At 46.1% G+C, this 15,513-nt stretch overlaps 1 protein-coding gene across 1 annotated transcript in view; it reads right to left on the bottom strand.

Moving 5' to 3' along the window:
• LOC144146138 (uncharacterized) overlaps positions 1-15,513 on the bottom strand; it is a gene marked incomplete in the record, with an annotated part of 88,655 nt that overhangs the window by 16,091 nt on the left and 57,051 nt on the right. Inside the window, 4 exon segments of the mRNA XM_077678094.1 lie at positions 4,750-4,877; positions 13,137-13,182; positions 13,560-13,686; positions 15,307-15,433. Coding sequence (XP_077534220.1) covers positions 4,750-4,877; positions 13,137-13,182; positions 13,560-13,686; positions 15,307-15,433 — 428 coding nt within the window.

The raw sequence follows: 15,513 nt of genomic DNA on the forward strand, positions 1-15,513 counted from the left end.
TCGCCAGAAGAAGATAACAGATTTCTTTAAGCAATAAATTGTAATCAGACTGTGCCCAGCGTTTTTGCTTGTTATTTGCATATCAACACTCGCACCTGCAGCAAAGGTACGTAATTTTTGTTGTTGTGTTACACTACCGACATGGAAATATAATGGTTTTTCAGTACTGCGATATTTCAAAATAACGAATTAAATCCCGCGGTCCCGCGAAGTTCGTTGTAATGAGATTCTACTGTATAAGCTTTACTGTAAAAGTCTTGTGATATTGAAGCACGAATCGTTCTAGCGTGAGATGTAAACGAGTGTCCTGGTGTTTTTTTACTACACGTTACGTTCTAGTGTGAGGCGTAAACGAGTGTTCCTGTGTTTCCGTACTGTGACTACGTGAAACAACGGTTACGACGACGACGTGAGATGTCAACAGCCCAAGCCCTTAAAGAGCGTTGCCCCTAAAATGAGTATTGTAACCCCTGGTACCCGCGGCCGAAGCCAACCAAAGCGCAAGTTACAGGCCACCATTTTGAGCAGTGCTCCACTAATACCGTATCGAATCGGCTGCACAAGTTCACTGGCTTGGTTCCGCTGTGTCATTTCAGTGCAGCCTTTGAACGGAAAGTGTGATGGCAGCCGAGAGCTCGTACAACCTCTAGGAAAGGCAACAGCTTGTTGGCACTGATAGAAATGTCCACGTAGGTGGGGTCTTGCGACAAGCCTCGGAGGACATCTCGGAAGGTTTTACCGAAAAGCTTGGCTTGTGGCTGCTATTTGAGAGCGGCGAAACATGTGCATTTTGATCGAAGCAAATAACAAATAGAGAGAAAATCGACTGAATATTTGACAACACCGAAAATTCACCCATCCCTAGAAATAAGCAATGACAATGTAAGAGTGGAATTAAAGAAATCTGCCCACAGTCAGGCTACAGGTTGGCATATTGTTCTGTGAACAGCACGCCAGGTGTACAATAGCGCTTGAGTTCTGTGACGTTAAAATTTTATGCTGAGAGCTGCTGAGAGCTGCCGGGCCTGCGCCTCGTGTAAAGAAGGCCAGGCACATTGGGGCGATTCCACGAGAGAACGAACATGCGTGTACACGACCATTTTTTGTTCATTCTTGTTTTTTTATTATATATGCAAGCAATATGGAAACCCCCGAAAATCAAGTTTGTTTTCTCCTGAGGTGCGTAGTTCGGGAGAAAAAAATGTTTGAATGTGCCCGGAGCGCAGCGCTGATTTCGGCAACTGCAGATTTTTCCAAGTTTGCGTCTCTGTGTACGTCAAGGAGTACAAGGGGTGTGTATAAAATGTTTTGGGCCATAAACTAGACCAGAATGCTAATCCGTGTAACGCAAAATCAGCGCCCTGCAGCGAACAAAAAATTAAAAAAAAAATCGTGAAATCGGCCCAGACGATAATTTGTTAGTGTTTTTGACGCCCCCTATCTACATTTCTTCTTTTCTGAAAAACTTGTAAGTCGGCCATTTTATTGGCAATACGTATCTGAACGCATCAACAAAAGATGGTGTTTGTAGAAAATTTAGAAGTACTAAAAAAAATTGAATAACTTCGGCTCTTTTTCAGAAATTGCGCAAATTCAAAACTCAATATAAAAAAAACCCCATACTCGATTTTCTTCAAAATTGCGAAAATAAGACTCCTTTACTTGGACAACAAAACTGTGGAAAAACATGTTGCATCATTTTGTTGAGAACAAAGTTATAAGGGGCCAAACTTGGGGCTCGCGCGACGCGTCCTGGCGCGCCGCGGTAAGTTCTGGCCGCTGTTGCCGGACGTTGCGCGGGTGTACACGGGCGGTAATTCATATTCCACTGCCACATGCCGACAGGCGGAAAAAAAAAAAAAAAAAAAAAAAAAAAAAAAACGGAAGAATCTCCAGAATAGTTTTTTTCGTTTGGGAATACTGGAAAGAGATTGACCGTGCCGGCATGTGGCAGTGGAATATGAATTACCGCCCGTGTACACCCGCGCAACGTCCGGCAACAGCGGCCAGAACTTACCGCGGCGCGCCAGGACGCGTCGCGCGAGCCCCAAGTTTGGCCCCTTATAACTTTGTTCTCAACAAAATGATGCAACATGTTTTTCCACAGTTTTGTTGTCCAAGTAAAGGAGTCTTATTTTCGCAATTTTGAAGAAAATCGAGTATGGGGTTTTTTTTATATTGAGTTTTGAATTTGCACAATTTCTGAAAAAGAGCCGAAGTTATTCAATTTTTTTTAGTACTTCTAAATTTTCTACAAACACCATCTTTTGTTGATGCGTTCAGATACGTATTGCCAATAAAATGGCCGACTTACAAGTTTTTCAGAAAAGAAGAAATGTAGATAGGGGGCGTCAAAAACACTAACAAATTATCGTCTGGGCCGATTTCACGATTTTTTTTTTAATTTTTTGTTCGCTGCAGGGCGCTGATTTTGCGTTACACGGATTAGCATTCTGGTCTAGTTTATGGCCCAAAACATTTTATACACACCCCTTGTACTCCTTGACGTACACAGAGACGCAAACTTGGAAAAATCTGCAGTTGCCGAAATCAGCGCTGCGCTCCGGGCACATTCAAACATTTTTTTCTCCCGAACTACGCACCTCAGGAGAAAACAAACTTGATTTTCGGGGGTTTCCATATTGCTTGCATATATAATAAAAAAACAAGAATGAACAAAAAATGGTCGTGTACACGCATGTTCGTTCTCTCGTGGAATCGCCCATTGTTATCACCAGCAAACAATGGCATCCACCTATGAGTTGAGTTTGTTGTTGTTTTGGGTGGTGGTGTAGGCACAAGGCACACGTTTTCGGTGAAACTAAGCGTCCTGAATGCACAAAAAGTTACAGATAGCTGGTGTTATGCTTCTTTTATTGTAAAAAAAAATGTTCAAACCCAGCCCCAATGAGCGAAAATTTCGTTGAAACGGAGTTCGTTGTAGGGGGGTTCGACTGTATCACGTCTGAACTGCACGAGGCACGAGCTAGGCCCATGCCCCCTGTGCCCATGGGAGTCCCTTCCTTTATTATCATTACCCTCAACAAATGCATCGTACAGCGCCAGTTGCATGAAAAAACCTAGCGAAAGACAGAGCAGTTTGTTTTTGAAGCTTCTCCCTATTATGTAGACAATGCCCGCAGAATTAAAGTAACCATGTCATGGCCATGTGTACATGGGAGTTTACAAGGTTGTGTGCACGTGAACTAAAAGCAAGAAACACATGTGGTAGCTGGGAGGTAAACCGCTGAAAAACAGCAGCCAGACCAGGTCACTAATTTTCCCCCGCTTTGTAGAAACGTTTATGGGTGAATGGAGTTTAAAAGCAGTAAGAAGAACAGCGCCATGAGTGCCTAATGTCTAAACTATGTCATGTTAGCCACCTGACCGCAAGAGTGAAAGAAAGTGTGGGCCTGAACATGCTTCTTTTAATTCCTAAGTCTACTGCAAATGTGCAGCAACGTGCAGAGATGAGAATGTGACTTCTCCCTATAAGCTCACCATGCTGCTCTGTAAGTACAATGCTCAATTACACTCGTTCATAAAAGCCAGCTACATGCTTCAACCAGCCACAAGTGAAAAGACACACAGACATTCTTTAAACAAAAGTACGTAGATCGGAGCACAGTGTAGACCGCTTATGCCATGGGAGCAGCGAAAATCTACACTATAAGCGGTACCGTGCCATAAACAAAACATGCGTGAATCCAACCATATCACAAGCTACCTTTCAATCATTCCTTGTTGATCATCACTCAAACAAACGCCACTTCATTAAGAACAAAGGTATGGTCTTTATTTTTTCGCATCACACACTGCTGCACGGTCCTGCAAACCGTGGGTGCGGCTTTCAACCTATACTTTTTGTTCGTGTTTTGAGGATCTGCGCTTCTTAGCATCTAGAACGGATGTTGCAGGGAGGGAAGCAGCTCGGCTTAGGCCAGCAAGAAGTGATAAGAACACAAGTCAGATTTTTATTTTTTTTCCCATCCGCACCTTGTGATAGTGATGTCGAGGCCGTTGCTTATCAGCACAATGTACAAGTAGTGGAAACCTCCAGTGTCGCTGTTTATCTCACTATCTCCATATGTTCAAAAAGGGAAAGGATGGTTGCTTATCTCCACATTGTTCTAATTGCAACAATTTACCACGCCCGGGGAGAGGGCGGCGCGGGCTCGCTATCTTTAGAGGTGTGCCAAGAACAAGGGCAGTCACGGTTGTCATGTGAGTGCAAATGGAACATGCAAACTAAAGGGTGCCTATTTTTTTATTTTCTGTGTCTAAGTTAGAAAAGAGATGGGAGCGCGAGCTGCGTCAGATGGCTGAATCCACCTTTTTTCTTTCTTTTTCTTGCGACCCTAAAACGATGCCGCAGCTGTGCAGGTCAATCAGTGCACCCTCCAAAAAACTGCACTATATACGGCATTGTGCTTCGTGCAACCGCATTATATGGGATACACTTATGGATTGAGTTCCATGGGAGGCCTACAGGCGGCCAGACAAACCTGCGCTATATCCGGTCCCGCACTATAAGGGGTTACGTTACAAATGGCCTACACTGTAATTGGCTCAGCCTTCACAGCAGTGGAATAGTTCTTTCCCGATGACTCTATCTAGGCCACGATAGCGCAAAGCCAAAAGTACCAGGAGCTGGGTTATGAAGGATTGTAATGTGCACTGTACAAGCATATATATGGCAGAAGAGGCGTGACTATTATCCCCTGAGAACATGCGTGGTGCTCTGCTCACCGCAAAGCTCCCCAGCACCTCCTGGTGGCGGATTGTGGAGACGCACCAGAGCAGGACGTCACGTTGGGGGCACAGCACGTCCTCCCAGCGGCATCTGTTGCGTAGACAGTCCAGAAGCCAGTAGCTGGCTGCAGGGGGTGGGGCAACAGGTCGATGGGTGTTAGAGAAAATGCATCCACCGTTCGCTCTTATGATTACTAGTGCACAAAACGTCTTGCATACATCTTTGAAAACTACACAAAAAATTTACAGCCCTTCCACTACACGGAAGACGGAAGACCCACGAAACTATATAGGTGGATAGCTACAAGGAGTTGTGTATGGTGACGTACTACAGTAATCCCTTGTTATAACGAAATCGCTTTACTCGAAATATCGCTTTATTCGAAATTCCTTTTGGTCCCAACCCAAACTCGTGCATTTTAGGCCCCATTAGTCGAAGCACACGAAGAGCTTGACCTGCTTAGAGCGAAGTGGCGAGCGGAGGTGTCGCCGACCGGTGGTGGCCCAGCGACGAGTCAGGCTGCCAACGTGGTGGGTTAATGCAAGTTGGTGTTTCCCCAGCGATTTTCTTGAGCCGGTCAAGCTCGATTCGTGCCACCCGACTTCAGACAAACGGTCCAAATGCGTGCTAGGGTAATTTAATTATGTTCCTAGACATTGGTCAATGGCGTGGACGCGACGGTGCACGAACACCAACACTTGAACCGTAGAATCAACAGTGGCGCCGAAAGTCTCTTGCTTTGCAAACTTTACGGCCACACACCTCGAGAAAGGAACTGACCAGTGATCATGCAAAGCCCCTAGTGCAAAACTGGTCAGCTTTCATGATTGCACTGTGTGCCCGCAATGAGCGGTTTGTAGTCGTTTTCTGTGCTCAAGAAACATAACCTCAGACTCGAGCCGTGCCATTTGCGGCGCTTTCCAGTGCGAAATTCCCGTAGCGTTCTGTAACGCCAACACCCCCTCCACCCCTCCAATAAAAGTGGCCACTGCCTTCCCCTCCTCAGTGTGAGGCATTCGGACACCAGTCACTGCTCTCGCTCGCTCTCGTCAACCACCTCCCCCGCCTTGCTGCCAGTTCCGACGTCGCTGCTCCTCCAAAGCTCTTCCTGTGTCGCCCGTTAATGTGAACCAATACACGCATGCTATTTCGGTTAGAACCCAGCACAAACAGCTTCGCTATAAAGGCGTGTGGTTGCTTTGTTTCAATGCGAAAGCACTAAGCGGCCCATTGTGCGAAAAAACTGGTGTTGGTGTCTGGGACAGTAAAATGGCTCTTTGAGATACCATACCTTTGCCCATATAACCCACCCCAGCATATAACCCGCACCCCCACTTTCAGTCCACGAATAATAAAAAATAAATATCCCTGCGTTTTGCCCGTATGTTTTGTACAGAAAAGGCGGCCCCAAAGCTACTAAAACAACATGGCACATTTCTTGACGCAAAAAAAACTTACCTATATTTTGCATATTGGATACATTTTCTGCACGGCTAAGCCCCAATCACTCATTGTAACTGATCTCGCCAAAGCAATTATTGGACTGCAGTTGTCACTGTCATACACAATATCATCTTCAGTTCTGTCTGTCCTGTTTGTAATGCAGCATTTCTTAAATCTCTTACGAACACCTCACCTGGAATTGCCTTTCATGCCTTGACGATCTGCTTACAAAACAGCGCAACATCAGGCCCACGGACACGGCCTGTCGGCGTTAAGTAATAGAGACCCTCAGCCATCCATTCAGCAAAAGGATGATTGACGTGGTATGCTTTGAACGGTCTATTCAACGAAACATCAAGAGGAGTCACCACCTACCATTCTTGTGTGAATGTAGAATACAATTATTTTACTGCAAAAAAAAAAAGGTAACAGAAATAGTTCACATTAAATTAAGCATGTAAAAATGGACCGGTGTGATGGTGAAAGCCATGTCTCATTTCAAACAAAATTCAACTGATACCTATCATCAAAATATGGACCGGTGTTTTCATGGGATTTCTGAGTACTGGCACTTACACTCTTTACTCTTGAACGGCGCTTTTCCTAAATTTTCTGGAAGCGCCAGCTGACTTGCCCAATGTTTTTTTTTTCATTGTTTTTTTTTTCTTGTTATACAGTTAACCTCAATGTAACGAACTTCAATGTAACGAAACCCTCGATGTAATGAACAACAAAATTTTTTGTAACTTCAAGTGTATGCACAACATGTATTTTCACCCTCTGTGTAACGAAGTCTCATTTGCCGGAATTTCAATGTAATGAAGTTTCATGGAAAACTAGGCATGAAATTTAGGTTGTAGAGGTACATTTTGGAAGACGCAAGCGCCGAATGGGGTCTCAATAAAACGTGAACAGCGGCACGGGCCGCCCAATGCTGCGGAAGCAGCGAGCCACGGAGTCTGTGAGCGAGCCCCTTGCCTACAAACTGCGTGGCGTGCATACATGGCTGGCGCACTGTTTCTGTTTTTATCGGAGCTTAATCGTCTATGCGGGCATCAGCGTGAATCGCACGGGACGTTTTCTCCCCTCAACGCGCCCCGCCGCAAGCCACAGGCGCGCTTACGCAGCCACGGAGGCCACCCGCACGATGCGGGTAGCTCCAGCAACCGCTTCTAACCGCTCGCTGAAACGCAACTCGAGGTGCAAGTGAGAGGGGCACGCGAGAAAAAAAGCGGATAACTTGAGCAAAATTTTCACTGTAAAATGTCATATGCGCCGCTTACAAAAGCGGCCATTAATATCCTCTGCGGTGGTAAGCCTAATCACCTCTGGTGTTGCCACCGCCGCCGTATGCCGCCGCTTTGCCCTTCGTTCGAGTTCGCTCATGCTTGTTTTGCTTCATTGTTCCAGCAAGCATTTGTGAATCTTTATGAGCCTTGCATGCGCGTGCGTTTTTTTTTCACAACCGCGCCCGCGATTACGCGCCGGCGGTGGCTCTGCCTCAGTCATGAAGTGACTCGCACTGCGCGCGGCAGTGAGAGGAGCCTGACCAGTTTCGCCAATGGGGAGGCACGCACCCTATGGCGGTAGCTTCGAAGCGCTTGGGGATGCCGGCTGGCCAGACGATTAGGCTTACCGCTGCAGAGAATATTTGATGGGCACTTTCGTAAGCGGCACCAGAGTCCTTCAATGCTTCTCTGGTCATGAAACTCCCGGCCAGTTTCGTACGGGGACAAAGGCTACCCTGAGGGGCGCCACCGCAGATCGGAGGGCATCGGGCGGCCGCCGCTGCTCTGTAGCCAGACCGGCAGGCAGGAACGCAGTAGCAGCATGCCCATTCGCACCAAATTTTTGTGCCATTCACAAAATGTTAAGTCCATTTGAGTGGCCCACGACAGATAAAGCGAAAGCGCACTGCTGATAAGGCGGCGAGCGTCTGTTTTATCATACTCCGTGGTCTGTTCCCTGCCAAACGCGCTCTGACCACGCCCCCAGCTGCCCTCCGATCAACACCAGCGCCGCGGCGCGGCAGCGTATGAAGCTCTCCCATATCGTGACGGCGAAGTTTCATGACCAGAAAGGCATTGAAGGACTCTGGCGGCACGTATGACGTCTTACAGTGAAAATTTCGCCCACGTTATCGGCTTTTTTTTCTTGCATGCCCCTTTCGTTTGCCCCTCGAGTTGCGTTTCATCGAGCGATTAGAAGCGGTCGCTAGAGCTACCCGCATCGCGCGGGTGGTTTCCACGGCTGCGTCAGCGCGCCTGTGGCTTGCGGGGCCCATTTTTGCAGGGAGAAAACGCATCACGCGGTTCATGTTGATGCCCGCGCAGACGATTAAGCTCCGATAGAAACAGAAACAGTGCACCGGTCGTATATGCGCGCCACGTTTTCTTTTGTAGGAAACACTTCACAGGATGAACACTTCACTATAACCGCAAATTTCAATGTAGCGAAATTTCAATGCAACGAAGTAAATTACGAATTTTACCGACTTCGTTACATCGAGGTTTAACTGGGCTGTGTGTGAAAAATGAACACTATCAGTGGAGTAAGAGTGGCTGAGTTGCTATTTCTGCTGTAGAGGCTTCACGGCACAACGTGCATTGCCGTGAAACCGTACCGAAGAAGATACCTTGCATATAATCCGCAGCTCTACTTTCCCCTGAAATTTCCGCATTTTTGGCTCGGGTTATATACGCGAAAATACGGTAGCTTGCGCTGACACCATTGCAGCTGCCGTGTTGGTTCACTGCGTGCATGGTGAAAAGAAGGCTGTGACCTTATCTGTTGCTCTTATCTCAAGCAGCGCTGAGAAAGTTGGCAGTGATGCACCAGAGAGGGCAGCATGGTGTCGTTATGTGTAAGCCATGCCTTAGCACTAGCTTCACAATAATCTAAAAACCTGCGGATGCGCGAATATTCGAAATTTCGAATACGAATAAAATATTTTTCTTATTCAGAGTGTAGTGGATTGAAAAAATGCATGTTCAAAAATTCACAAGTATTCAGCAACAACCGGACATTCTGGAAAAGCGGCAAATGTTTGTGCAAGTGAGGAATTCCATACGCGTGCCCCGCATTCTCCTAAAGTCCCCACTGCATGGTCCTGTAATTACCGATGAACTCGTGAATTGTCGTAAGCACGCATAGAAGTATGCACCGCTGTGCAGTACACCGGCGAGGGTAAGTGACCTCACGGCAGCGGCCATGACTGTGCTGACCACTGTACGGCTTAGGCCTAACGCCGCTTAACCCACTTCAAAAGAAGCTTGCCTTTCATTTGTGACTACTAAAGTGCATCCGAAAGAAGAGCGATATAACCAAGACTTTTTTTTGTTTGCTTGCCAACCCATTTTGAACACAGATGGAAACTCACAGCTCCCTGCCTCCACGGACTGACCAGCTGGCCACTTGTTCAAGCAGGCAGAACTGGCTATTGTGCAGTGGGGGCAGAGGCAGTAGATATCCGTACTTTCTACAGATTAGATCTATTATACTTCACAGATCTAATAGCACAAGGTGTGTACCAATGCACTTGCTGTATGCTCCTCACGCGCACTTACACTAACCTACATGCTACACTGATGCGCGAATATGTTGATGAATGCACAAAATTACTTGATTCAAACGCACAAATTTGTTTTGGGAAAATGCAACCCAGAATCGCATGCGTTAGAATTGAGTATTGGCTGAAACATCGATATAATTATGGTTGCTATCATAACGGGGAAACTATGTAACATTTGCACGAGCAAAGTGTCCTAAATTGTGAGCATGCTGCTGCAACAGAATTTAAAAATAACACAATCGAGGTTCATCTTCCGCGCAGAATGAATCACCTACGCACTACACCAACTCCAAGGCGCACGCATACATACGGGCACCAACAAAAGAAGATGCGCATCCAGTGGGTGCACGTCCGTTATCTGAAAGGCGCAAAGGTCGCATGCAACCGTTGTGAAGGGCCTCTGCGGGGCCTTGCGAATGCCTTGCCTCGATGAAAGAGACAAGAGCAGCTAACATAGTACCGTGCAGTGTGCCCCTTTGTGCAAGTAACAGGATTACCGCTCCCTCACAGCCTCTAGCTTAACATTTTTTCTTTATTTTTCAGAGTTTTGATGACTTGAGTTTGGAGGCGATGAGTCCCCATTCCGTGGTCCTAGCGCGATAATAAATGAAGCTCTCAAATCCATGAATGGCTTGTCTTCTGAAGAAAACTTTTGTGCATTTTTTTTCTTTTATTGTTTTATTCGCACAAAAGTGTTCTCAGGCAGTATGGGAAGTGCACACTTTCTGAACACAAGGCACAGTTAATGCTTAATCCTGCATAATAATTTGTTATTACCCCGCATCTATCTATTGTATGGTGTGCGAATACCAAATAGTAACTTTTGAATTGAATATCGAATCGAATATGGAATATCAATTTTTTTATGGGCCTCGATTTTTCTTAGGTTTTTCTGCCAAAACAGAAGCTACTTCGCATGTTCGGGAGCCATGACATTCTTTTTCAACCGTAAGAACACACTTTTCAGCTGTCGTTCGCAGCAGCCCAGTCACCAAGCCACTCTAAGGCAGTACTTAAGGAATCCAGACCAGGCACGACACGCATTTGAAAAAGAAATAAAAAAAATAAATAAAAAGGACGATTTGCACTGTAGTTGGATCATAGGCGACGACTAGACTGCGCCTTGTATTTTCGAAGCGAGCCCTTTGCAGACAGGAAAAATATGACGCGAAACAACGGACAACCGCAATCGCAGACCTCAGTGAGACACTACTTCGTAAGCTAGCACATTGGCAGCGTGAAGCGTGAACGATACTGCGGAAGGAAAGCTTGCACTACAGTCGCCGCCGCACAAGCCTGCGCTATCCCTTGTGGTCTTAAAAACAAAAAAATGCAATTAACATACACCAACTGCATTAAAAAAAGCCAGAAAATAGAGGCACTGTCAAAAACAACATACGCGGCGGCGATTGTTTTGCCAGAAGCTGCTCTAACGTGCAAACATCTGGTATCAGTATTCAAAATGGTGGTCAGAGTCGATTGCGGTGGCACGAAGAAAAAGATCTTATCAACGCAAATGCAAATTACTTCATACAGCGGGATTAATGGCGTCTGCAAAGCTCGCTCATCAAAAGCGTGATTTTAATGAAACTTGCTGAGCAGACCGCGTACCAGCAGTGCATTTGCGTGGACCGATATCTCTTGCTTTCATAGCGCAGGACACATCCGGAAAATCCACTCGACTACTTGAAAAATCGAATGGTAGGTATTCAATTCGCGAACTGAATTATTCGTGGAGGTGCTATTTGATTCATATTCGAATATTTGAGTATTCGCACACCCGTAATCTATTGATGCAACAGTTTGTTGTAAAAGGCTAATCAAAGCTATTCTTGCTTTGTGGTTTACATATTTTAGTTGCTACACACATTTGACATTCAATATGACATTCAAAAGCAGCTTTTTGCCATATTCGCATTCGATTCATCTTCAAAATGTTCAATATTCACACAGCCCTAGTAAAACCGCAAGGACCACAGTACTGCTAGGCAATAAGGGGAGCCACGTGGAAAGCAGCGAGTTGCAGCCGTGCAGTGTTCGGCAAATCGTCAAGCTTGTGGCCCGCTGACCAGTCACCGTGGCACAACACCCACAATTACTCGCAGCGCAAAACTGGAAGAAGCACTCAGTGGCGTTCAGTTGGACGCTGATGCTTACACAATCGCAACTGACAAGAAGTGCTTAGGCATCCTCAAACTTTTTAAGAGGGCACATGGGTCTTTGATCAAAAACTTTATTTTTACAGTTATGATGATAAAATTGGAGGACATATGTAGTTTCTCATTCTGATTGTAGATATAAAATTTGTTTTTGTGTAAAACAACTACATTCAAATTTATTCAGATTTTTACATTGGATTTTTTGACAACTTTTGTAAAAAAACTGCTGGATTGATGCAGCTGAGCAAGGTACCAGTGAACTGTGCACAAATCAAGGAGTGCAATAAGACTACTAACATCATCACTCTATCTGGTCTGTAGCAGAAGTTACGACCATTTGAAGTTTGGGCTTGGAAGGTGGGAACCAGAAAAGTCGGTGCTGCCTTCCCAGCCCAACCCTCAAACAGTCGTAACTTCTGCTACAGACCAGATAGAATGATACTGCCGTTTGATACATGTACTCGGCCTATTTAACAGTTTTAACGTCTACACCAATTGAAACATGGAAAAGGCTGCCCACAGCTAGCTGGCCATTTATGTATATTGTGCCTTATAATAGTAGGGCACGGGCATTCTTCGGGATGTATGCCCAAATTCACTCTCAGCAACCACGAGCAAGGGCTCTGACATAGAACTAATTCCAGCCTAATCTGCTTGCAAGTGCACTGTTGGATCCCCCCTATCAACAAGCTGCGCCAATAGTGTAGAGGCAGTTTTTGTAATATACATAAGTCCATGCCACTGCACTTGTTACCTAGAGAAGAAAGGTTTCGCGCAAGACTGTCTAGTATTTATCCAGTTTTGGAAACTAGGCCAGCGGCAAAAAGCACGTGATTCCTTTGGCACTCATTACCCATGTTTTTGGCCGACTTTCATGTCTCTGCTTCCTGGCACAGCAACAAGTTTTATAGCTTGAAAACCTGCTTTCAATAAAGACTGCAGATGCAGAGGGTATTTTTTTTTATTTTTTGTCACTTGATGTTGGCTCAACATCTTTGCTAACATTGCAGTAGGGCAACAGTGAAATTCTAGCCAGAAATACGACACTGAAGAGCAGCAGACCCAGTTCGAAACCCCATGTCATAACAGCAATACCGCCAAAGGGAGGCTGGCTTTAGCAACATGTCCTTCAAGACCACTTTCTGTGAGCGCTTTACAGTGTCCCATGACCCAGCTTGCACACGCAAAGGATACCGGGTCGTACACTCACTTGCCTCCAGCTTTTCTTGCGGCCCACCACTGTAACTGACCAGGGACTGGAAAAGCAAAGATTAGGTTGGACATGCAGTTTACATCATGTCGACCGCTGAAACGAAAGAGGTCCAAAAAAGGCCCTGCATGCGATGGGCGCCTGCGGATACATGGAGGTCTTTTAGGCCTGGGCAGATAAGACTAGGAAGGACAACACACAGGCTTCATTGGCAAAAGAAGTCACGCCTTCTAAAACTAGTGCCAGACGGCAGCACCAGCGGTCACAGGAGCAGCACTTTAGTGGAACAATTAACGATTAATAGTGCTGACCAAAATACAATTGCGCGTACTGATAAATCATTGAGTCATAGTCAAAGGTCACGTCTTGACCTTGACGCACACAGCTCAAAACCAGGCACAAGACAGCACAGGGTCGCCGTACCGGTATCAGCCGGCACAGCAGGCTCAGCACAAGCGGGCTCTGGCAGCCAGCAGCACCGCTGGTCAGTGCGTAGTCCGTCACTGCAGAGGCGATGCTCAAGGGTGGTTCGACCCATTCCACTGCAAAGCTGCACGCAGGGCACACCAAGAAGAGACAGGACAGCAGTTGATGGGACAGGGAAATGTTGCTTCCAAGCATCTGTGGAAGGCAACCATCTGTGTATGAGAAGCCCTTTCTGAGCTGCTAGGAATCCAGACCGCCGCTTCATCGACAGGGTGATCAAAGGCAGAAAGGAAAGTAGTAGAGAAACAAAGAAAGGCAGCACGGAGAGGCGAGATGCCCGAGAGGAAAGAAAACAGGCAGCAGTGTGTGTAGCGACAAAATAGCTGGCTTTCACGTCAATTTTCGCCCCCTTAACGATGCCATCATTTGTCATCTCCCCCCACAGCTTCAAAGAACATAGCTATCGAACATGTTTTAGTGCACTCACTTGTGAACAAATACATACTAAAGTGTAGACCATTTATAACGCAACTGCTTATTGTGAGGGACTGGACACTATAATGTGAGTTTTTGTGACCACCGGTTTGCCTCCCATAGACCTCTATGCATAAGCGTGCCACTTAAAGCGCAGTTGCCCAAAGCACAATGCGTTCACAGTGCAGTTTTTTGGCAGGCCTGCTGATCGACCAGCACAGCTGGGGCATCGTTGTAGGGTTGCGAGAAAAAAAAAAAAAAAGACTGAATGAGCCACCTGACGCAGCGTGCACTACCTGTTCCCCTGTAAATTCGGCACACAAAAGGAAAAAATAGCGTTTGCATGTTCCGTTTGCACTCACGTGATAACCACAACGGTCCTAGCTTGACACACCTCGGAAGATAACAAGACCCCCTCCCTTCTATGAGAATGTTGTGCACATAAGCAACCGCCCTCTTCCTTTTCGAACATCTGAAGGTGGCGAGCTGTGACGCCAGAGATTTCCACTACCTGCACGTCGTGCTGGCAACCACTCTCGGCATCGCGAATGCAAGGCAGGGTGAAAAAAAAAAAAAGAAATCCCATTTATGTTCTTATCACGTTTTCCTGTGCCATCCGTTCACAGATGCCAAGAAATGCAGCCGTGCTCCCTCAAAACGCAAACACAATGTAAGTTAAAGCCACACTCACGGTTAGTAAGACTACGCACGTTGTTTGTAAGACCATGCAGTAATGGCTGATTTGAAAAGAAAGGAAAGACATAATAAAGACGGTGACTCTATTTTTAAGAGGCTTTCGCTGGAGTGATGATGATGATTGAAAGGCAGGTTGCAATGTGGTTGGATTCGCACATGTTTTGCTTATAGTGCGGTACCACTTATAGTGTGGATTTTTGCGGCTCCCATAACATACGTCATAAGCAGTCTACACTGCTATATAAGAGCTAACACTTAAGCATTAGGATTCATCAGTTTTACATTTTTGGCAGGAGCGGAGTGGACTACAGAGATGCAAAAAAGAAAAAATAGAAAAGAAGGGACAACAGTACAGCATGCCGGAGAGAAAAATTGCGAGTGCCATAGTTCTGGTATCAGCTCATGAGCCATGGAGCCATTGTTTGCAACACCTACATGAGCCTCTAAAGACAAACTGCATTGTGGTCGCCACATTTAAAAGCTAGTGGAACTCTGAACAGAAAGTCTTTCCAGTTTTTCTTCTGGGTTATTAAGAGACTGCAATTTAATCCCCTGACAAGTGTTTCCAACTAACCTGTCCTGGTGGCCGTCCACAGTCAGGTGTCGCCAGTGGAGGCAACACAGTGCAAGCACAGCCAGGTGGGCCTCAGCATGAGCCCTGTGGCTCAGTTGAAGCAAGGGCAGGCATTCTTCGAATGAGTCTGCACACAAGAGGGGAACTCGATTGAGCAAGAAACAAGCTGATTCACAGATCTACAGTTGCGTTTCATGACTCATGCTT

Source organism: Haemaphysalis longicornis, unplaced genomic scaffold (genome assembly GCF_048455015.1).
Source record: "Haemaphysalis longicornis isolate Haplotype H1 unplaced genomic scaffold, Haemaphysalis longicornis Haplotype H1 scaffold_7, whole genome shotgun sequence".
Lineage (NCBI taxonomy): Eukaryota > Metazoa > Arthropoda > Arachnida > Ixodida > Ixodidae > Haemaphysalis > Haemaphysalis longicornis.